This window comes from Eurypyga helias, unplaced genomic scaffold, assembly GCF_000690775.1.
Source record: "Eurypyga helias isolate BGI_N326 unplaced genomic scaffold, ASM69077v1 scaffold8250, whole genome shotgun sequence".
In the NCBI taxonomy this organism is placed as follows: Eukaryota; Metazoa; Chordata; class Aves; order Eurypygiformes; family Eurypygidae; genus Eurypyga; species Eurypyga helias.
In genome coordinates, this window is record NW_010224998.1 from 6,683 (window position 1) to 29,523 (window position 22,841).

A 22,841-nucleotide genomic window follows, 5' to 3' on the forward strand; every position below is an offset into this window, starting at 1 on the left:
ATTTTTCAGAATCTGAAGATGGGTAATCAAGAAAAAAAATTAAGTGTGTCTGTTCCTTAATACCAGCATCCTTGTCTCCTCAACAGCCCTGAAAGTGTGGCTTAAAAAAACATATAGGCAAAGTAATTGCTGCCTCTGGGGTTTTTTTTTTTTTCCTTACACTGTCAGATACCTTTGACTTTCATCAAATATTTTAACCTCTCTGCACCTCAGCTGGCTTGTCAGTAATACTGCAGTAATTACTACTGATCTTGCAGCAGCAAGGTGAGGCTAACTCATGAGTTTTGGCAAAGCAATTTGCAACAGCCTGATGGAAAACAGCATAGAAGTAGAGTGTAAAGCTTTTATTAGTATTCTGCAGTGAGGACAAGTAGCTTCAGGAGGATAGCTGAAGTAAGCTGCTTTTTAGCAGTGTATTGCTAGGGCTCTGCCAGGATAGCCATGGGCAGAAATGTGGCTGTGAATCTGCTGCCAACTTCACTTTATGCCAAAACCTTGGAGGGAGAGGCTGACAGCTGCCACCAGGATGCAGCCAGGAGATGTGGGATGGACACTCGCAGCAGAAGTCATATCCACTTCCTTCCCCCTCCATTCCCTTAGCAGCACGAGGAGCAGCAAGTGCTGATTCTCCATGTCAGCTCTGCTAGTTTATTCCCTGTCTGCACCAGGAACAACCCTGTCCTGCTGGGGACACCAGTGGTGGTGTTCTGTTTCCTCTACGCTGTTTACTGGCTGTTAACTTTAACTCCGTGTACTTACGGTATTTGTTATCAGGACCTCCCAGGCCTTCCAGGTATGGCAGTGCAGCCAGGTTCTGTCTACAGAGTCACCAGGCATGCAGTTGAAGCTCTGACTATCTCTGGTTTTCTCTGCCATTTATACAGCAGTTTGCCTGGGCCCTAGAAACCTAAATTCATTTGATCTGCTACTGCCCTGAATATGTACTGGGAAGGGAGGTTGTAAATGGTAAAGTATTCTGTTTCACTTCCAACACTGGGAAATTGTTTTGCACTGAACTGCTTCAGTAGGAGTAGCACAATGGTTGCCTTACAAACCAACCATACCCCAGAATGTAATAATTAAATCTATTATTACATTCAGCTTTTACACAACAGGAACTGAGTCCACGCTTTCTTCTGACGAATCTGAACACATCTGGACTCACCCAAAGCAAGTGACTCAAAGGATTTTTAAGACCTGAATTTTTCTTACAACATTTAAAGGAAAATGAGAAGCGATTTTAAGGACTGCAGAATGTTTTAATAAAAGTGTATTGTACGTGCTGGTAAGAAGTCATGATTATGCATTATTCCTTCTTGGAGTGCCACTGATGTCAGCAAGTCAAAAGAGCTCACTGATGAACACAGATTGATCTGAAAGATGTTGCCCAATAACAAGAAAACATAACATCAGCAAGCAGATCAGATAAGCCCACAAGTTGGGGGCGCAGGATAACTAAAGAGAGAGGCAGACCAGATGCAGGATGAGGGTGTGAACATGTATGTGCTGCCTGTCACTATATGGCTGAGCTTTCGCTAGGAGCCCTGGGAGCACAGGGGACTGTGGCTCACTCAAAGTCTAAAGATATTTGCCATGTCTCGAGACACTATGCTTGACCTTCATTATTGCCCACGTGGCTTCTTAACCATTAGTATTGTGATAGCCAGATAAGCCCCAGTAACCCAACAGTGGTTTGCTGGCCTCACTGCAGTGCCTTATGAGAAGGAAGATGGGGTTTAATGCTAGCTGATGCTTTCTGGCAGAGCCGGGGCATGGAGGAGCATGTGAGCATGCTGCCTGCCATGCTTTCCTGTTAGCTGTACTGTAAAACCTTGCGGTTCTCAGTCACTTGCAGAAAGAGCAGAAAGAGTGCTGGGAGGACCTGAAGCTTAACTGCTCCTCTAGTTATTTGGTGAAGACAATGTGCTGTTGCTGCTGTGGTCATGCTGGCACAGTGGGGAATTTGCTATGAGCTCTAGCTGTGCAGGGGGGTTGTCGTAGTTTCACCTTATGTACCAGTAGAGTGCCACTTAGTTGCTCGCTCACCTCCCCTCTCCCCCAGTGCAGGAGGAGAGTCAGAGGAAAAGGCAAGAAAGCTTGTAAAAGTTAAGGACTATTTAATAATTGAAAATATATTAGAAGTATAGTGATGCTAATAATGCTACTACTAATAAGTAATTAAACCAGTAGAAAATAGAACATATGATACAATTGCTCACCACCCGCTGACTGACTCACAGCTAGGTCCTGACAAGTGAGAGTCCAAGCCCCGGAGTGGCAACATGAGACAAAAGCCAGCCGACCCCTCCAACCCACCAACGAACAAACCCGCCCCACCACTAACAACCATGCCAAGAGCTAATAAAGGAGCTAACAAGCTAGCCCCAGAGTCTTAACGACCCCGGCCACTTCCTGCCTCAGCACTGCGTGTTTGCGCTGTGGAATGAAACACTCCCGTGGCCAGCCTGGGCCAGTCGTCAGCACTGTGAAGAAAAGGATCTCTTTCCTGCCTCAAACCAGCACAGGTGTGCCTCTACAGATGACATTAAAAAGACATACTGAAAGCTGGCATTGAAGTTGCATCTTGAAAAACATCCAGAAACTAGAGAAAGTAGCAGAGGAGAAATTCAGAGAGGTCAGCAAAGCATACAGAATCTTACCTGGTATGAAAAATGGGATGATTATGACAAATCTACATAAGCAGGTTTAAGTGGAGGAGGTAAAGCTTACAATACACAGAAAGACATAAAACACTTGAGTTCTGAATACATAATCACTCATTTCTAGCCAGATATGTTTAGAGAATGAGTTTTCTGTTCAACGAAAGCCTCAGTAGTTACCAACATTTCTAGAATCCATGGGGAGCCCTGTGGAAGAAGAAGAGAAAGGAATAGATGCTTTTTTCCTATTCTTGGAGTTTCTCCTGTTCCAGGTGCTGGATTTACTTCATTTGGATCCTACCAAGCTGGAGGCTGTTCTTCCTCCATAGCGTCATTGAACAGCAAAGGGAACTTCAGATCGGTCATAGCAATGAGCAAATTACTCTGGTGTCAGAATTCCCACAGAAAGTATTGTGACGAATGGAAAAGAGAGAATAGAAACTGGTTTTAACCCCTAACATTCTCAACAGTAATTGGAAAGAGGCACCTGCGATAATTGGGTAAAGAAGTTATTTCTTTTAGAAATACTGTTAGGCTGCGCTGCTCTGAGGGATTAGCAGTCATATCTCTTGGGGAGATTTTAAAGAAATTCCACTTCCAGCTGATCTTTGACAACATTGTGGTTTGTCCATGTATTTGGTATTTATAAGCTTTATCAAACCATGAGAGAAATGAGCTTGAACAAATTAATGCTGGACTCTAATATTAGTCTTCCTCTTTTCATGCTGAGTTGTAATCAAGGATGGGATCTCTGACATTTCCAAAGCGACATTTAATATTTCTAAGGAAGATGCTTCAGCGGGATAAATTGATGTTTATAGGAAATACAATATTTTGGCAATATATATTATCATGGCCAAAACCAGTATATGCAAGCATTTGGACTGGTTGTTGGCTATTGATAACAAATTCAACATTTAATAGCGGGGGTTTTATTAAAAGTAAAGGAGAACGCGACAGCAGAGGGAAGTCCAGTGCAGGGGAATGCCATAAGGCTATATCCTTCGCGTGGCAACGGAGACCCTGGGAGGTTTGCCTGCGTTGTGAGACACCAGTCAGCGCGTTGTTGTGGAGCTGCAGCTCCCGTTTCCTGAGTAGCGCAGTGTGGTTGAACTGTAGGTATGTGTAAAGTAAAGGATGATCCCATGTCTAAAATGGAGATGGGAGTTACGTGGAGTCTTTTTCTTTTATTTTCACCTTTGAAAAATCATTTACAGATAATTTTCAAACATGCAACGCTGTTTTCAGGTGGAAAAAATCCAAAGCCTACGGGATTTCTAATCTAAATATATCAGAAAGCCAAGGTTTGAGAGAAAAAGCACCCCACATATCTGTGATTTAAAAGTGGGAATTTTGAGCAGGAACAAGTAGGGGTTGTTGAGGCCTACGCTGGGAAGTTGCTGCTTTTAGCCTCTTCTGTTGTAAGTGGAGGGAGAGAAGTTCCCTCAAAGTGTTGGTCTCCAAAGTTAGGCCCTTCTAAGATTTCTGACCGTGGGAGTCGCCCTGCTCCCCACCTCAAAGGACACATGGGAAGGTCGGCCTTCTAAAGAAGGCACCTGAAGTTATTAGCAGATACTGACTAGTCCAAACTTGCATATCGCTATCAACAGTAATTCTTCTGAAAGAAGAACTTCATAAGCTTCCTTCTTAAGAGCATCCTTCCCTTAATGGCTGATAATTAGGCAACCTGCACATGTACCTATTAATTTGGAACAGATTTACAAGGAGGGAATTTTGAAATTAGGCTCCTTTGTGTTTTGTGCTTGACTAAATAGTATTTATGCCTTAGTCAGCACAGGTGAGCACTTGAAAAGCAGACAGCAGATTTTAGCAGCTAGAAACATAGTCTCAGGAAAATAAAGGCTACTATTTCTTTTGTCATTGATCCTCTGTAGTACTCTTCGTTTGTTGCATGACTGTTCGCATCTGTTAGATTTGTACATTTGTCTTTATCAACTCTTTAATTCTTCTTCCAGGAAATTGATGGCAAATCATTACTGTTGATGACAAGAAATGATGTACTGACTGGACTTTCATTAAAACTGGGGCCTGCGCTGAAAATCTATGAATATCACGTCAAACCTCTACAGACACAGCATCTAAAGAACAACTCTTTATAGCGAATTGTCTAATTGAGGTCATGTTGTGCCTCAAACAATAAATAAGCAATTTGGTTTCATGTGATGGAACTTTGTAAAGAGAGAATATATCTATTAAGAATTTAAACCAAATTACAATATATATCCTATTGGATAGAGTTGGCAATATACTATATACTGAGTCTGAACTGAGAGAGGTGGTGTGTATTTTTCACATAGTACATAATGATTTTCTCTTTTAGGAGTTGTCGATGGGCATGTTGAGATAGCTGCATCCAGAACAAAAGGGTCGTTTGTCATTCTCATTTTTGAGCCAGACATGTTCTTGATTTCATGAATTAAAATACCAAAAAAAAAAAACCCCAACTCCCAAATAAAGTTTACATGCATCTTTGGGAGAGAAAAAACAATCGAAGTAGGTTTTGGCTTACCCTAAAGACCTACTAAAATTATTGCTACTTATAATTTTAGGATGGGACTGACACTTGCCAACTCACCCTTTTTTGCAGAGGGTCCTATTTTGACCTTATTAAGGTTTACTTGTGGTATGCTGCAATGTTTAAAGCTGTACATACAACTAACATAACCCCTTCGATAGCAGAAGGTGTTGCTGACAGGTGAAACTGGGTTGTGTATTTTTTGCTGTCTTTGAAATTTTCAACTTGTTTTCACCGGTTTTTAACAGTAGCTCTGTGTAAAGTATAGTTGGTTTTTAAAACTTCGTGTTGCTTTGCAAAACAAAAAAAAAAGCTTCATTTTATTCCTTTTTTAATTTATGATAACTTGTTTTCTAACATTATGCAGAAATTTGTAAAAAGAGTAAAATTCTGCACATTTTTAATATTGTCTGTCACTGGTGTTGTAGTGGTTGTTATTTTTTTTTCGTTAATGCTTTACTTAATGGTTTGAATGCTTGTTTTAAAAACTGAAAGAAGCTGTCTCGTCACCATACATCTCTGTTAAAAGAGAGTCTTGTTCAGTCTGTTTGTACCAGTTCCCTATTGGATAGGTTGCTCGCTGTATCCCAATAAAGCATTGCTTATGTTTGCTTCAGTTTACTTTACAGATCTCTTACTTTCTCTGTTTATTTGCTGTGGTATACTGGAGCTCCTGTTTTTCTCCATTTTCTCATTAAAAGGTACCAAAATTTCCCTAATATTCTATGTCCTGGTGATTACTTTTAACACCACCTACCATGATATTTAAATATTTCATTACTTTTGCTTTTTCTTCTCTAGGGTTATATACTGCTGAAGGAGAAGCGCTGGTCGCAGCCCGGCAGCAACATCTGTGCTTCTCTCGCCCCTTTCTAGAGCGGTCAGCGGGGCAGAGGTGCGGTGCTGGCCCCGGGGCAGCAGCCTGATTCACCCCAGAGGGCCTGGCAGACAGCCCGCAGGTGGTGCTGGGTGGTCTCTGGGCTCCCCATCTGCTCTGGCCCAGGGAGTTCTGTCATGACCCCTGAACCTGGGATGTGCATCAGTGAGGCCGAGCAAAGGAACCGGGATGTAGGGAATAAGTGGAAATGGTGGGAAATGGTGTGGGGGTGCAGCCAAGAAGGGGGGAGGTAAGAGAGAGTGGTGCTTTCTGCCAAGGCGGGGACAGGATTCAGCAAAAGGAAGGAGAAGCTCCTGGGATCTGCCTAGGCAGTGGCCCTGCCCGCACTTCTGACTTGGCCAAGTGCAAGGTGGCTGTCGATGCTACAGAGCTGGGAGAGTTGTGTACGGCTTCTGGTGTTGAGATTTGAGAGGGATAAAGCCACATTAATAGCTGTGCTGTAGGTAAAGCTGGCAGTATATGGTATGATGCATAAACTATGCAGATTTCTTGTTTATTTTCTAACTTTTTTTTGTACAACATATTTATTTGGAATTTGAGACATACGATAGGAGACAGGGATGTATTCACCATTTCTCCTTCTGTCCCTTGTACTGTGCTCACTTCAGGTATCGGTCTGTCAGCAGCAGCTTTGTAAGTCACAGTCTGAATTCTGCTTATGAATTTATTTACAGTTTGGTAGCACCCAGAGATACCTGCTGGGAGTAGGGATCTTCTGGAAGACTAGATTCAAATAGAGAGCATCGTCCCTGCCTTGGGGAGTTTTCAGGTACAGCCTGTATGAGGTTAATTATAGGCTGCAATTGAAAAATTATACATGAAACTCCTAAATATTTTAATACAGGAGTAACTATGTTTATGAAAACGATGATGTGAAGCAGCTGCCTGTAGCAGTCCAGAGATGCCTACCAGCCCTGTATTTGTAGAGCTATTGTTGGAGTAGGATACATAGTGCTACGTTACAGAAGGATGAATTGAATATTCTCTTTTTCCCTACTTGCACGTTTGGTGTGGGATTGACACCATTTTGTAGATCTATGGGTGACACAATTAAAAGTAAGACGTATTTATTCTATCAGACAGTAAAAAAATCTCCGCTGTACAGCTGTGAGAGCTCTTTAGGTGATTACTGCGCACCGTGTTTTCTTTTAACATGTTTTAATGAGCAAATGAATTGCATTCATAAACAGCCAGACTGTATTCCCTTTTTGATCAGCACCACTAACTGGCTCATACAAGCAGAGGCCCAACAGAAAGCTCGCTGCAAGTGTGAAAGGGACTTTGGAGGATGTTACTCAGAACTCTAACAATTTCTTTTTACTGTCCCTGATCCTTATTGTAGTTTCCTACTGTTCTCTGAGCTTTCTGATGCTGCTGTTCTTTTTGTGCAGGATTTTGTGTTACATTCTTCTTGCTGTTTCTAGGAGAACCAAAAAAAAACCCTTTTCAACAGAGACTGGAGGGTTTGAAAGAGGAAGTCAATGCCAGATTATTTTTAGCTGTCATTCCTCTTGCAGAAAACACAGCTGCTGTAGAGATGAGGAAGCGACTGATGGGCATTGCCGGATACCACGTCAGTGCTGCAGTGCTGAGAGCCGCAGAGCTGAGCAGGAGTCCGGTTGCTGTAACATGCCTCTAATGTGCCTGCAGCTAGGAGAGTCCCTCTCCCTTAAAAGCTCCCCTGTGCTTTGGGTGGGGGTTAAGCTGCCTGGTGTCCAACTGCTCAGCTGATGCTGGGTGTGAGCATGGTCTCCATGCTGCCAGTTGCACGCTGAAACAGCAATTTGGAGCAGCCTCCTCCTGGAGGCAGCTTCAAGGAGCAAATCAGCCAGCTCCACTGCCCTGCTGCCAGTCAGCACAAGAACAGAGACAAGCTGCAGTCAAGAGCTTCCCATTCCCTCTCCCTCCTCTTACCCTTCTCATATCTTCACTAGTGCACATCTATCAGAATCTCTCACAGATTCTCACTTTTAAAAATTATGTGGAAGGATTACGGCATTGCTTTTTTGATATGATGGTTGTGAAATACGTGTTGGTATTGTTCATCAGCTCCCATGTTCACTCTCCTCTCGAGCTGTAGCTAGACGATGCATAGCGTATTCTCTTTGCATCCAGATACAGTGCCAAGTACCACACAAAGCACATACGAGGCAACTGTCAGCAAAGCATGAAGGCTGGGGCTCTGCCTGTCCTCCGAGTTCACTTTCTCAGCCCAGAGAAAACTGTTTTGTCTGCTTGCTGATATCTCCCATCCCTGTGTGTTGTTACTCCCTTTGAAACAGTTTGCTCTAATATGCTGCACTTTATAAATTCGTAGAAAATTCTCTGCTCTTACAATTACAAGCCAAAACTCGGCAGCAGTAGCAAAGGGAGTTGTCACCCGTGCATCACTCCTGGTTAGAAATGGCCCAGGCAAAATGTCACGTCCGCTCTAAGTGATTATTTGCTGAATGATTATTTGCTCCCTTTTCACTGCTTTTTTCAATATGTTCAGATTCTACCAAGCCCTTTACCTCTCCCTCTTTGTAAAAATTGGCTTTTAATTGGAAAATTAGTCTTCAACACTCTTCTTTCCACTCTCACGCTTAAGTTACAATCACAGTCATTTGAAAAGCAGAGTATCTTATGTTCTGTGAGTCTGGAGGAAGCTACACATCTATTTCTCACATGTTTTAATGGCAGTATTGTCTAAATTTGAAGGCTGAGTCTGAGCAGGATCAGAAAAAAATCATCTCACTGTGTCTCCGTTCTGGTTCTTTACTTCCAAGTCAGAACAGCATTTCTTTCCCTTCCAGGAATATGTTTTAATATGATAATGTAACAAATGTAATTCTTTTTTTTATTATTTTTTTGCTTAGCCCCTGTAATTAGGGACTCGTTTGATTTAGTGACAATCCTTTGATCCCAGATGTGTATTCAACTTACTCCCAGAATAACAATAGCTGGTAGACGCTGTAAATTTGGGGAATGCAACTGTAGCCTCAAACACCTGGAGAGCCCAAGGGGAGCACCATGAAGACTGTAAGTGTCCCTTGGTCTCCACGGGGGAGCTTCCTGGCTACTGAAGGGTGCTGGTGAGTGCTGGCGACTGCTGCGGTATTTATACGCTGCGCTCGTGAGCATCTTTGTTGAAGGAACGGTTAGCGGTTGTAACTGCTGTGTCATCAGCTGATCTGCTGATAAGGCAACAACAAATGTCTTGGCACTGGCAGGCGTGCACTCATCTCAAGATGTTTTCTTCCCCTTTTCAGATGGTTGCCATAAGCCAGCTGCCCCTCTGTGGACACCCCACAGTACTTGCCGTGCTGAGAATGCCCCGACTTTGTGGCAGCTAAATCGTACCAAAAAAGGGAGGGAAGGCTCATCGTTTGCACTGATCTCTGAGTAACAGTGCTTGTCTTGTGCTGGTGGATTGCAGCGGGAGGAAGGAAGTGAACATTAAGGAACTTGTCTTTCCCAGCTGGTGGCCAAATCACAGGGAGAAGTGTGGAAGCGGGTGTGTGCCTGGGTGTAGCGATCCAGTTTCACAAGGATACTCCCTTTCTACTCCCTCCTCCCTTCTGTACAAACACCACATGCCAGTATGCCTGGGCTTTTCTACCTGGAAATGTGTGTAATCCCGAAGATTTGGAAACACTGAAGGAGTACAAGGCCATTAAAACTTGAGCTCTTGTCTTTTCCAGTCAGATGCAGATGTTAGCGTGGGAATTCATGCCTGATGCTGCTCTTGAGAGGTGGCAGAAGGCCCCCTCAGTACCCGGCCACTCTGGTTTCTGCTGTTGTTTCCCCTACCCCCTTCTTTTGCTAGTTCTGACTCCCTCCAATATTGTTTGGTTTGGGTTTGGGTTTTCAGCTCTGAAGTAGCCCAATAAGACAGAATCTTGCCCACACTGATTTTTTTTTTTAAATTTTCTCTTCTCTCCCTTCTTCAATCTGATATTTTTTACTATCTCCCTCCTCTTCCCTCCCCTGCTCCACCTTTCCTGATGACCTTCTAGCATCTCTCACCTCTGCTGCCTTATGTTCCCATTCCAGGCTGCCCGCCCTGTGCACATCAGGACCTGGGCTACAAAGGCAAGCGTTCACTTGCAGCGATACCTGACCTGCTGTGCTCGGCTAACAGAATGATCACCTTTGCTTCTGCCCCCCAGGTCTGGGGAGCGCTCCACCTCTCTCTGGCAGGCAGCAACGGGGCGTGTGCCCCTTTCCTGGTTCTCTCTGCTGCTTTTTGTGAGGTGAACTGCTGTCCTGGTGGGTAGTTTGGGCTGGATCTTGGAGGGAAGGTGGCAGGCTTCAGCTCCATGCAGCTGAGAGTTTGCAAGTCTGCAACTAAACTAACCTCAGCTCATGTTTCTTTTTTGATTGCCCTAGGTCAGTCGTGCACCGGCTGATCTAGTAAGTGCCGTTTGTACATACGTTTTTGTATGTATATATATATATGTTGACACATCCATACGGGACCAGGTGTGTGTGCATGCGCTAGGGTACGTGTGTGTGGCTTTTCTTTCTCAGCCTGCTATGAATGGTAAGGTTCCGTCTCTGAATCACAAAACAGTTCATATCCTAATTATAGCCAAGATGTGAGTTGACATTTTTGATCCTATGGCTGGAGACACTGACTACGTTCCCGTTCTAGATTCAGCTGTGCACTTCCCAGGAAGATGAGGGTTGGCTGTTGTACCTACAGAGATAGTGGGATTCTAACTTCAAAAGGATTTATATTGAGATTTCTAGCCAGAAAGGTTTTGGTGGGTTTTTTTTTGGTCACTTTAAGTCATCTTAGTTCAACTCAGAATCAGGGTTCTGTACTCCTGATAAAAGCATGATTCAAAAAAAAAAAAAAGCTAACTTTAAAGAAGAAGAACAGGTAGCTGCAATAGTTAATAAAACCTGCCAGGTTTAAATGTGTGTTGGAAAGGAGGTAGCATAAATATATGTAGAATTTTACAGCCAGTGAAGAGAGATCACTTGTGCTGACCCTGAAGGGGACATTTCATCTGTGGGTTAGATATTGGCTAGCGAGTTCAGCTAGCGCATTTTATCTGTGTGACGTTGGTTGCGTGTGATCAGCATGCTGAGGAGGATTGTGGCTGGACTGTCCTGAGCAGCTAACAGAGTTGAACATAGGATGTGAAAGAATCGGACACTAAAATGACAGTAAGATGTTTGTGCACCTGAAATACCCTGTTCCTTGGTAGGAGTCTCTAGGCCCTATAAACTACTGGGATATAGCCCAGGACCAGCAAGGTCCATGTTAGCAGCAAGATGATGTATTTTAAATGGTAATTTTGTGATCTGCTAGCTGCTGCTCATCGTTGTCAAGTGTGATTTCATCAGCAAAGCATCACAGCCGCCTCTGAGTGAAACACAGTATGCAACTCAAATGGTTCCTCAGGGCAGCAACTGAGAAAAAAATATCTGTCAATTAAAATAATGCAAGTCCATCGTGGAGACTGAATCTAATGAAGTCAATGGGAATTTGGTCAGGTTTCAGGCCCAAGTAAGTCTGGCCAAGTCCCATTTTCAAGAACGATTTATGCGATTGTTATCTGAATGTAATCGCCATATGGGAAATCTGGGCTTCTTCCGATTGCCCAAGTACTTTCTTTCGAAGTGGTCTGCCCACGTCAGTGACTCAGGTTTGCAGTGCTGGATGGAGCTGTGCCGGGATGCCTTTAAAGAGCTAAATGCCTGCAGAGGTTGTAGAAACCACACTGCGTGTGTGTACATGTGTGCCTGTTGCCACGGGCAAGTCTAAATAAACAACTGGTTGCTGCTTTGTGCCCTCACTGGGCCACGTCCACTACTACCTTACAACCCCACAAATGAAGTGCACGTGGTAACCATAGGAAACCTTCTGCCTAATGCCATAGATTTCTCACGGGGCAGAAAGGAAGTGAGTTGTGATGCTCTGCCTTGTTCAGAAACAGTTAAATATTGAAATGTTCAGTAAGATCCTTTTTCATCTGTTTGTACCAATGGTTAGTGAGCTGTCATTTGGAACAAGACTGGTCAGGTTTTGGGGTAAGATCGGCTGCACTAAAACATATTTCTTTTACTTAAAATGTTTGCGTTTACACAGCAGTAGTAAATTATTTCATTTCTTGTTTACTAAACAGTCAAATACTAGTTTGGGGTTTTTTTTGACGTTGCTCTTTATTTGCCCTTAAGAGATACATGAATAAATTAGAAGCACCTAAAAATAGCAGAAATAGCAAGAAATAAGCCCACAAGTACAATACAACACAGTCTAACAAGGTAAGAAAGAATGTCCCTGGCAAAACCCAAAGTGTTGTAAGTAAAATTTTCAGACCTGGCTAGTGACCAGAGAGCAGTGTGTCTGGGAGAGATTGACTCTGTGGTACCATTTGTCCTGTTGTTTTCAGGAGATGTCTCAGGCTTGCGAACAGTGTCTTCCCTTTGCATCTGCTACATCCTGCTCACCAAGGCAAATTCCTGTCTTGCAAAGCACCTCAGAGTGCCAGATGGTGCAAGACACATTCCTCATTTTTGGTGCCTATGAATTTTATGATTGTACCCAGAGGAATGCTGCAGGTCTGCCTGAATTGGGAAGGCACAAAGGCAACCGAATTGTAGTTTTCAGAAGTACCTCTGGGCACGTCCCTTTGGATTTGCACTCTGTCACACGGAGTCTGTGAAAATGATGCCCAGAGAAGATGACAGCAGCGATCAGAAGCTGAGCAGGGTTTGTTTCAAATGCTGTAGCTGCAGTTTGTAAGGCAAGAATTGTTGGCTGTATAGTTTTATTTCTACCTCCAAAGCTATTATGTGAGGTAACTAAGGGGAGATACACGTTGTCTGTCGATCTGTCTCGCTTTCTCCCTGCCCCTCTCGAAAGTAATAGGGTTACTTAGGTAGACTCCTGCCTGCTCAGGAGTCATGATGAGATTGTATTAGACTGGAGAAAACTATTTAATTAAACAGAGATAGCCCAAAACCTCAAACACCTCAGTGATTAATATAAAAGCAATTATATAGTAACTGTATAGTCTGACGAGTAGCAGCAGCCATGCAGTCAGAACATGTGCAGAGCAGTTAGCCAGCAGCGGTAACTATTCACACCTTAAAGGAGATAGGATAGATTTTTTTTTTCCTTTTTTTTCATTGCCTTCATAAAGAAATCAGTGTGACTGATTCCCTGTTCAGTTACTGGGTCAGAACCTCAGCTCTTTAGATCAGTGTGGCATCAAGGGGTCATGACAGGCTACGCCAATGAAATAGCTGGTCCCGTGCCTGTATATTCATTTTACTGAAGAAACGTTACTAAACAGAATATACAGAGTTGCTGATTTTACATATCAAAAGCATGTTACAGACATTATCGAATTCAATGTTTCATTAAGAGGCCTGGGAATAGCTGGTTTTGAAACTATCATGTTTCCAGCTGGGATTTTCAAAAGAGCATAGGGGATTTCATTCTGCAAATCATGCTGAGATTCAGGGACAGACTTTGATTTCTGAATTCCTGAGGGTCCCTCAGAAATCCCAACCTCAGGAGTTCATAGGGAGAAAAGTATCCAGCAACGGAGGAGGCCAACAAGGGGTATACAATGACAGGAAAGTCATGCTGTAAGTTTGTCAGGAAGGTGTGAATGTAGCCAAGAGGTTCAGTTTCCCTGGGCAGCTGCCCGTCCAAACTGACTTTGCCTCTCCTCTTTGAGCATGTGGCCTTGTGCTTCTAAGAACCTCTTCCTGCCAAGCGTGCAAGCACAGGAGCCATAGGGAGTTTCCACTGGAACCAGGACCTGAGGGGGATGAGCAAAACAGAGGTCATTTCTGAGACAGGTTGTTCCAGCGCCATCACAGCAGAAACTGCAGCTAGTCGCCTCCTCTCCAAATCACGCCTGGGCCCTTCCCTTCCCTTATGAGTATCAGTGGTGGATTTTGCTGCTATCGCAGGTGAAAGTGGATCTATCCTGTCCACCTGCAAGAGGGCAAGGGTAGGATAGGATGGCAGCAGAATCACAAGACTTCAGGAGGAAGTCCAGAGCATAAACAGACTATAGACCACTGACGCAAACTGGTAAAACCCAGTTTCTCTCTGCCACGTGAGGATACCCTAACAGACCTGGCTGTCAGCTGGAGCAGCTGTGGAGGGAAGAGCAGATATATCTCTCACCCTCTGCTTGACTCCAGGCTTATACCTCGTCCGCTGTTGGACCAAGCTACTGATGGCCACCGGTGCCGCCCTTCACTGCTCCCTTAGTGCTGGTCTTCTGTCACCTAGAGTGCGCCTACGGCCCAGCTCGCCCACTGGCTACCCCGAGCTCCACGGCTGCTCCCTGGCCTCAGTGGTGCTGCCAGTGGAGCAGAAAGAAAAGCCGTAGTGGGCTAGCTTTTCACACTGCCTGGCTATCCAAAAGGATGCCATGACACATTCCGCTGGTTAAAACTGTGCAGGTTGGCATTATCATTAAAAGTCAAATTCAGTGGAGAAAATGGGGGTAGTCTCTGTTACAGGTCCCTTTGATCTACAAAGTATTCCACTGTGCTGCTTTAGCTTTTAGCAGCAACACAAGAAGGCAATTATCCTTCTGTAATCTGTAAATCTCTTCTAAAGGGAAGATGGAGCTTTCACTGGGGCTGTGAAAGTTTGCTCCCTTTAACTCTGTTCTGTGCAGAACTGCTGCTGTGCTTTAAGACGGAGTATTTATAGAGTCCAAGCAAGTTGTGTTTGGAGCATTTACTTACTTCTTTGTCATTGGTCAAGCCTAGATTCTTCATGTCTATGACATTGTAAAAAATGTTGTTCAGGACGACTTCTATGACCTGTACCTGAAACCATGAAAGCGGATGAGACAGTGAATTGGGGCACCTTCTCAGCCAGCAGCCTGGCAGTCTCTTCAGTCATGGTAAAGAAAAGCAACGTTGTCGTCCCCATCCCCACCCCCACCCCCCCACTGTACAGCTGATAAAATGCAATCTATTGAACACGTAGACAATGATGTTGCAGCACCTCTCTCCCTTGTGTCCTGCCAGGCACTGACTGATATTCTCCCCCATTATGTTCACAGTCAGGGAATAGCATATGGACTTCTTAGTGTGTTCTATTTTTTTCAGACCATCCTGCTGTACCACCAGTTTCCAGTCTTATTTAGAACTGTCAGTGGAAATAAGAGTCTCATTTTGGTCTTCTCAGTGGTCTGATTAAGATTCACTATTGTGTAAGTAAAACATTGACAGGAGGAAAGAAGATATACCTGTGACACTTTGGAAAGGATGAGCATCTGGATAGAGTTGACAGTCTTCTGGTAAGAGGGTGAGTACTCCCCACAGTCAGGTGGCCCAGAAAAGGCTTCAAGGATACATTCACGGATTTTGTTCCTAGAGGTAACACAGGTTTTTTAAAAACCTTTTATCAGCAGTCTCTGTCTAGATCCCTAATGTTTTGCTGTGGGGTGTTTTTTCCCTGTCTTTTCTGACAAATGCATAGCACATGGGATTTCATGGAAGGACAATTTCTTTGTCCTGTCACCTCCAAATTCATTTCTCCCCCAGTCTACAATTCACAAATAGGTGTTTTGCTAAAAGTATTTAACAAATCAGTTGTTAGTTTGTTCTCCTAACGTGTTCCGTACTGAACACCAAACTGTCCATTTAAATACTGTCGGGGGGAGAGAGCAGTACCCCCCAGGGTGTGCCACTCGCCCTCCAACAAATGCTTAGCGCTCCCACGGAGATCTGTGAGAGTGGCTGGTGGACAACAACTGCAGACCTGGCCCTTACACCTGCTGTACTGTATAGAGGGACTTGGGATCACAGACTAGGTAATAAATACTATTTGATTTGACATATACCATATGCAGTCAAAGTCAAAATCTCTGCATTCGCCGTATGACCATTTGCAGAAGAGCTCTCCGCATAAAATCCTGTCGTTCCTTTCAGGAAGTGTGGTGTGTTCATTCTTATAGAAGCCTTCAAATCCAGACTGTGTGGTCTTCATAAGTTTCAGATCTTTAATTCCAGCAAAAACAACCAGAGGACCTGTGATCCAAAAAGAATGAGACAGTATGAGCTCCTTTTCAGGCAGAAAGAGAGAAATCCCTGGGTGCGTACTTGCCGTGACAGCTCCAGAGCCATGAAGCAGTCTCTCCAGGACCCACTTGCAGGCTTCCATTGCAAGCCAAGCTACTTCGAAAATTTATTTTCCACACACTGATATTTGCAGGAATCACAGAATCACAGAATGGTTATTGTTGGAAGGGACCTTAAAGCCCATCTAGGTCCAACCCCCCTGCCATGGGCAGGGACACCTTCCACTAGACCAGGTTGCTCCAAGCCTCATCCAGCCTGGCCTTGAACACTTCCACGGATGGGGCATCCACAGCTTCTCTGGGCAACCTGTTCCAGTGCCTCACCACCCTCTCCAGGAAGAATTTCTTCCTGATATCCAATCTAAATCTCCCCACTTTCAATTTAAACCCGTTACCCTTTGTCCTGTCACTACAGGCCATTGTAAAAAGTCCCCCCCAGCTTCCTTGTAGCCCCTTCAGGTACTGGAAGGTGCTATAAGGTCTCCCCGGAGCCTTCTCTTCTCCAGGCTGAACAAGCCCAACTCTCTCAGCCTGTCCCCACAGGAGGAATGTAAGAACCAAGTCAGAAACTACTGAAATCAGAGCTCACCCTAAGAAACAGAGAATCCCCTCAAGTGACCTGCAGTCAAAGAGAGCTGAGGACACCCTTTATCTCACCTCCTTGGAGCTGGGTCATGCTTTGGATTGGCTCTCACTGATGCAGTTCAGGGACTACTAATTGCTCTAAAGGGAAATGAAAAAGGCTGCTAGTGCTGCAGGGTACAGGAGGGGTGAGGTGAGCCTTTTCTAACTGCATAGAGGAGCATAGAAACTCCCTGTACAAAGCCTGGGAGCCTCAGTCAGAAATACATTTTACATACCCATCCTGTTGTTAGTTCTGCATCCGTAAGAACGAGAGGGCGAGGCGCCAATGCAAATCCCTGCAGTTCAGCTAATGAGCAGGAACTGGCACGGATACAGATGCCACCCACAGGCTCAAACTGACAGTGGTTTTGCTCTTAGCCACTATTTATAAAATGTGCTGTTGTTGTAGATCACTCTTGCATGGGTGGATTATCATTTTATAAAGATCAAACAGTTGTGTCCTGGACCTTTTCTTCTAAGAAACCTTTTGGGTGGTGGCTAAAAAATGTCAAGTGGTCAGTCATTTAGAGCACACAGAGCTGATAACTGAAAATTTCACTGACCAGAGCTGCCAAAAAAGCAGATTCAGAAAAGAGAAACCTCATGGCAGGCAGGCTTATCCAGAGCCTGTGCAGACAGCTGGTGCCTGAGGCCCAGGCTGCTGTTTCTGGGCTGCTCTTGGTGCCTGCCCTAGCTAGTTCAACATTAATCCTTGAATACAGCTGGGGTACACTAATCCTGCCCTGCGCTGGCAAGGCTAACAGACTTGGTCTTTAAACTGTGTCTTGGCAGGAATTTACACTGGAAATAATTCCACTGGGATGGGTATTTCCAAATGACATGATTGTTTAGAAGCTTGGTTCTTTTTTTTTTTAACTGCTCTGTTACTGGAAATGATCAAAGCTGTGTTTTATCTATTTCTTCTCTTCTTTACATCCATTTACATCCGTTACTGTTTTCGAATGGGTCCATGGAGGTGTATCTATAATCTGGGCTCCGTCCCCCTGTAATTCACTAAGATTTAAAAAAAACCAAACCTAAAGAAGAGGCTGTCCTTGGGCAGGACATTCTGTTGTTTGTTCAGATCTTGATGAATCCATTGCTTGGGTGTAAGATTGTAATACACAGGTATTAATGTTGTGCAGATACTATCAGTGAACCCGAAGATATATTTATCTCATAGTCAAATGCACAGCCGTGTTTGGAAGAGCTCCTTGCAAGGAATGATTTACTGAAATGCTGGCTGGCTAGCTGTGTAGCAATCAACCTGAAACTCGCTCTGAAAAATATAACATCTGGGCAAAGTTTTTGAGGTGAACGGCCCGTGCTGTGCTTTTAGTATTTTTTGTGCTTTCAATATGTTTTGGGCTGTCTTTTCAGTTGTCAAATGTTGACTTTGTTAAGTTACTTATCATGCTTTCAGTTTCCAGAAGAGTCTGAGCCTTTCCTCAGCTGGTAAAATGGCAAAAAATAAATCTATAGCTCTATTAAGCCTTACTAGGTTTCTTTAATGATGAGAGAAGTGTTAAAAAGAGGATTCACTGAGAAGTAAGTTTCCCTATCTGGCTGATAGGTGCATAGGAGGATGCTAAAGATAGAGAAGGTTCTCTTACAAGAAAAATTAAAGGGATTTGAAAATCTTCTCTTTGGTTACTGTTCACCTAGGCAGGGAATCCTAAAGAAACAGCTAAAAGGCCACATGAAGGGAAGACTAAGAAGGAAAGGGGGTTTCTTCAGTAAGCCTTAAAGGCTTTTTGATTGTGTAGAACCTGAAATCACAGAATTTCATGCTGAATTTTCAGGCTGATGAAAAATTTAGATTCAGCCCGCACATGAATAGCAGCAGCTTTTCAAGAAAGCATAAACTCTTTTTCATTCTTTTGGTTTTTTTTAAATTCAGGTTTCTTTCTTAACATTTTCCCAAAACCAAGGTCAATGCTATTGAGGCTGCCAAAAATGCAGTAAAGGCTAACATTACTAGGAACGTCAAGGAAGGTTAGGCCAAGAGGCACAGGAGAGTTGTACGGACGCTCTCTTTTCTTTCAGCAGGCTCAAATGAGCCTTTCAGAACTTGAGTCCTGTCTGCAAGTGAGACTGGTCTTGCCACTGGTCCGAACCCTGACATGTTAGGAAAATAGGGAGGCAGGGCAGAATGGGAAATAAGTCTAAGTTACGTTAGGACAGCAACAGATAGATACTGAACTAATGCCTGAAAGCTCTGCACCCACTGTGTGAAACACTGTAGTGGCCTCAGCCCAGTTCCCAGTAGTCTGAGAGATGGGTTAAATGAAACACCAACACAGTGAGAGTGAACTAACACTCTTCTTGTGAGTCACAGCAAGAACAGATGATTTTTACACTCCCTTTGGAATGCCAGTTTACGGACAGACAGCTGCGCTTGAAAGCCTATGTCTTCAAAGTATCACAAAACGCTGAATGAAGCCAAATGATGCTTTGTTTGCACATGGTGTGCAAAAATAGTAAGCACGCTCTGAAGTATTTTCATGTGGAAAATGGTTTGCCTGTAGAGCTGAGTGCTCAGGATGTTCAAGCCAGCATGGCTTGCAGCACAGACATTGCATCTTTCTTAGGAATAAAACCAAGGCATGGTGACAGTGTTTTGAAAATAAATGCAAACTAGGCAACTGGCCTACAACAGAGTGGTTTCATGGTCCGTTCCCCATAGGGTAATGATAATAGCAAGACTGCAGAACATAGTATAATGTAAAAAAGCAAGCAGACCTTTCTCAGAAGGCTGTTAAATCCTGTGACAATCCATAGCAGTCCTGCCGTGCATTCTGTGGTAACTACTCTATGTTTAGGATATACATACAAATGTGAGCTATGTTAGTTCTTCAGCCATGATTCAGAGATCAAGGAGTGCAAAACTAGACCATGAAAATTATTCTTTGGTGTAGACCTCTGGAGAGGTTTGGCTGTGCTTCAAGCCCTGTAACACCTTTCACTCTCCCTAAAGCCATTTTCATCTCATCAGCATAAATATTTACAGAGAAGTAAGGGAAGTTGCAAATTCTTTTCTCACCATTTCGGCACTGCTCAGCCTCACAAAAGCGGATCCCGTCAGGAACGCATATAAATGCGTGGACGTGAGGGACGCCGTTCTGCAATTCAGAGCAGACATGTAAGTAGAAGCGCAGCAAATAACATCTTAACTTGAAATCAGGAACGAAGAGAGTGACAAATGGCTCCAGCATAAAGAAACTGCATGTATTAGTATTTTAGATACCTCATGGAGACGTTGCCATGGTACTTCTTGAACATAGGTTTTGACGTAGGCCACTTGGCAAAATGTTGTCATGAAGTGTTTGCAGATATCTATAGCAAATTGTTCTAAAGTTGGGATCTAAGACACAAACAGTATTATTAGAAAGAAGCAATTACCGGATGTAGCAAAGCACATTGTTCTAATTGTTGTAAATATTTGGGAGGGATCGATGTTAAAAATACAGATTTCTTTCAATTCTGGTTTTGCGCACTGTGCCTAGCTATTTGATCAGCTTGCAGCATACACTGCAATAGCAGGTACAGAGTCACATCAAAAATCTCCCATCCTGTGGCCTGGCGAGCTGCAGACCTTGGACTGAGAAAAAGTGCTACGTGAGCCTTACACTTTGAGGATGCAATGCTGAAATAACCATAGTGATATTCTAATTAAGCTTTACAGGCTAAAGATGGGATTTCATTACTGAGACAGAATAGATGCAATTGAGGTAAGAGCACAGTTAACAGCATGAAGAGGAGTCTCACATTCTTTGAGACCTTCTGTTTAAAAGTGCTATGTAGGAATAATGCAGTATTATGTGCTATTAAATAATAATAAAAAAGATGGATCTTACATGAAATCTACCACAAATACTGCTAGCTCTGTGAAAAAAAAAAAAAGGCTTTGCAAAACTAGGAAGGAGATGACAGGCTAAGCACTGAAGGAGGAAATATTCTCTCCCCAATCACTGAAGGTGACACTAGTGCCCATCTGACGTGACGACGGAGGGAGAGAATCTTTGGATGCATTTTGAAAATAAAAAGCATAACAAACACTTCCAAATTAAGTCATAAGAAACAGCAAGGCTAGTTAAAAAATAAAAAATACCCCATGTTTTTTGGCCAACACAAGGACAATATTCTTTATGGTGTCTGTGGGTATCACAAAGGAGTTGTTCCCATCCAGGTACTCATGAGCAGAAGTCAGCCGGAGATGCGTGCACACTTCCACTTCTTTAACAAAGTGCTTCTTCCCTTCTCTATGAAGGCGAAGGAACTTAATCGTGTTCTTGCCATATTCGCAGTTGAGGACTTCTACATCCTTGATCTGCAGAGAAAACATGTGACAGTTGTAAAGGAACGCAGTGGAAGCCCGAGTTATGCTCGGTCAAAGAAACATAAACAATGTTTATGGCCTTTATTTCTGTAGTTATCTGTGATGAGAATATTTGCATTACAAACTGCAAAGTCCTGATAGGAAGAAAAAATGCTTTAGGAAGATATTACTACATTAGTAGCAACTGTGAGAGAATTTTAAAATTTGGTGGGGGAACACGGACACCTCATTTAACGTGTGTAACAGTGAACTGATCTCTCTCGTTCATCACCTCTGGATTAGTCCTGACTATACAGTCTCCCCACCATCACCCCTTCCCGAACCCAGCGTGCCCCGGTGCACGCAGCGACCACAGGCAGAGCCGGGCGGAGGGCCGGCAGCACTCGAACCTCCGCAGTCACCCCACCGGGGCTGGCTCGGCCCGGCTGGGCTGCACCTCTCTACGGGCAGCTCCTTGCCTTCCCTGGCACCAAGACCAGGCTCCGTGTGTGATGTGCCCTTTTGGTTCCCCTGCAGAATCGGGCAAAGGGCGGCAAGCAGCCTGCATCAGAGCCCCTGTTACGGGCAGAGCCCCCATTACGGGCAGGGCCCGTGGCACCCGGCATCCCCGGGGCTGCCCCATCGCACTCACAGGACCGTCGGCCTTGCTGCCCCAAGGGTGAGTGGAAGCGGTGAGTACAAAGCAACCCCTCCGGGAAGGGTGGAAGGTTGTTTTGTAAGCGGGCAGGAGTCCCGGACGGAAAAACAGCTGCCACGTTCTTGGCATGTGCACACGAGAGCGGACAGACGTCCCGAGCTGAGCTGGCTGAGAGCGTTGCCTCCCAGCTGTGCCACAGTTCTGGTCTCGCAAGAGAGACCAGAAACAAGTCTGAGCAGCAAAATCCAGACCTTGATCCACACCTCCAAAATCCTGGCTTTCTGGGATCATTGGTTTTGTTTGTGCTAAGCCCTGTTCAGTTTTACCCTGCTTCTCTCGAACGCACCCCACTGACACGTCTGTTCCGGCGTGGGAGAGGCTGTCCTAGAAAGGGGACAAAATCCTGCGGAGGCCGTGAGGATTTCTGTCACGCCAAGATACCCAGGGCTGAGGGCCCCAGACTCCCGACAGGCTGACACATCCCGTAGTCGCTACCGACATCAGCGCCTTTTGATGTAAGCGTAACGAGGAGGGAGAGAGACCATGTTACACACCAAAATATGAGTTGAAATCTTTTGTGTGTGAGTTGCTAAGAGATTATCAGATGTGAAACTGCTCAATTCAGACATGTTGGGTCCTGACAGAAATGCTAATGCACCTGAAACACAATTTAAAAAAAAAGTAAAACTGACTAGCTGCGAGGAAGGGGCTGTGGCACGGCACGTCTCCCCAGTCCCCGCAGCGAGCAGGGCGCGGGGCATCCCTGGGGCTCGCCCGGCGGGAGCGGAACAGAGGCCGTGCTGCTGCCGGGGCTGCCGAAGGGCAGAGCTGGAAACAGTTTGTTTTTGTTGAACACCGAGTCTTTTTCAGATAGTTGTAAAAAAATCCGTCCTTCGGTGGCGCAGCACTAAAACAAAAAGAAAGGGTTCCGGCGTCTGTGGCGTTTGGTTTCTTTAAGGCTGAACACCTTGAATATTTTAAATAGCCAGAATACCACCTCCTGAAATACAAAGGTAAGTTTTCTCAAAACTGTAACTTGGCAACTGCCTTTTTCTTGCCTAAATAAATGAGACCCCACCTGGAGAGCTGCGT

At 44.3% G+C, this 22,841-nt stretch overlaps 2 protein-coding genes across 2 annotated transcripts in view; one reads left to right on the forward strand and one right to left on the reverse strand.

Moving 5' to 3' along the window:
- Positions 1 to 5,807, forward strand: part of SAMD13 (sterile alpha motif domain containing 13) — an 11,342-nt gene extending 5,535 nt beyond the window's left edge. Inside the window, exon 3 of the mRNA XM_010147536.1 lies at positions 4,637 to 5,807. Within this exon, the coding sequence (XP_010145838.1) occupies positions 4,637 to 4,780 (144 nt within the window). The 3' untranslated portion in view covers positions 4,781 to 5,807. The remainder of the gene's footprint in view (positions 1 to 4,636) is intronic.
- A 7,915-nt stretch (positions 5,808 to 13,722) lies between these two features.
- Positions 13,723 to 21,118, reverse strand: LOC104506561 (uricase-like). Its single transcript, XM_010147548.1, has 7 exons — positions 20,885 to 21,118; positions 20,021 to 20,137; positions 19,817 to 19,895; positions 15,913 to 16,099; positions 15,316 to 15,439; positions 14,807 to 14,890; positions 13,723 to 13,860 (listed from the first exon to the last, which is right to left on the reverse strand). The coding sequence occupies exons 1-7, from the start codon at positions 21,116 to 21,118 to the stop codon at positions 13,723 to 13,725; spliced, it is 963 nt and encodes a 320-aa protein (XP_010145850.1).
- Positions 21,119 to 22,841: the final 1,723 nt, after the last annotated feature.

What these genes read in the sequence shown, in the direction of transcription:
- LOC104506561 (XM_010147548.1), bottom strand. Translation starts at nt 21,118, where the DNA reads ATGTTTTCTCTGCAGATCAAGGATGTAGAAGTCCTCAACTGCGAATAT. An exon ending in TTTGACTTTGACTGCATATG is followed by an intron (nt 15,440 to 15,912) that starts GTATATGTCAAA and finishes TGTTACCTCTAG; the next exon opens with GAACAAAATCCGTGAATGTA. An exon ending in TCCTTTCCAAAGTGTCACAG is followed by an intron (nt 14,891 to 15,315) that starts GTATATCTTCTT and finishes TCATGGTTTCAG; the next exon opens with GTACAGGTCATAGAAGTCGT.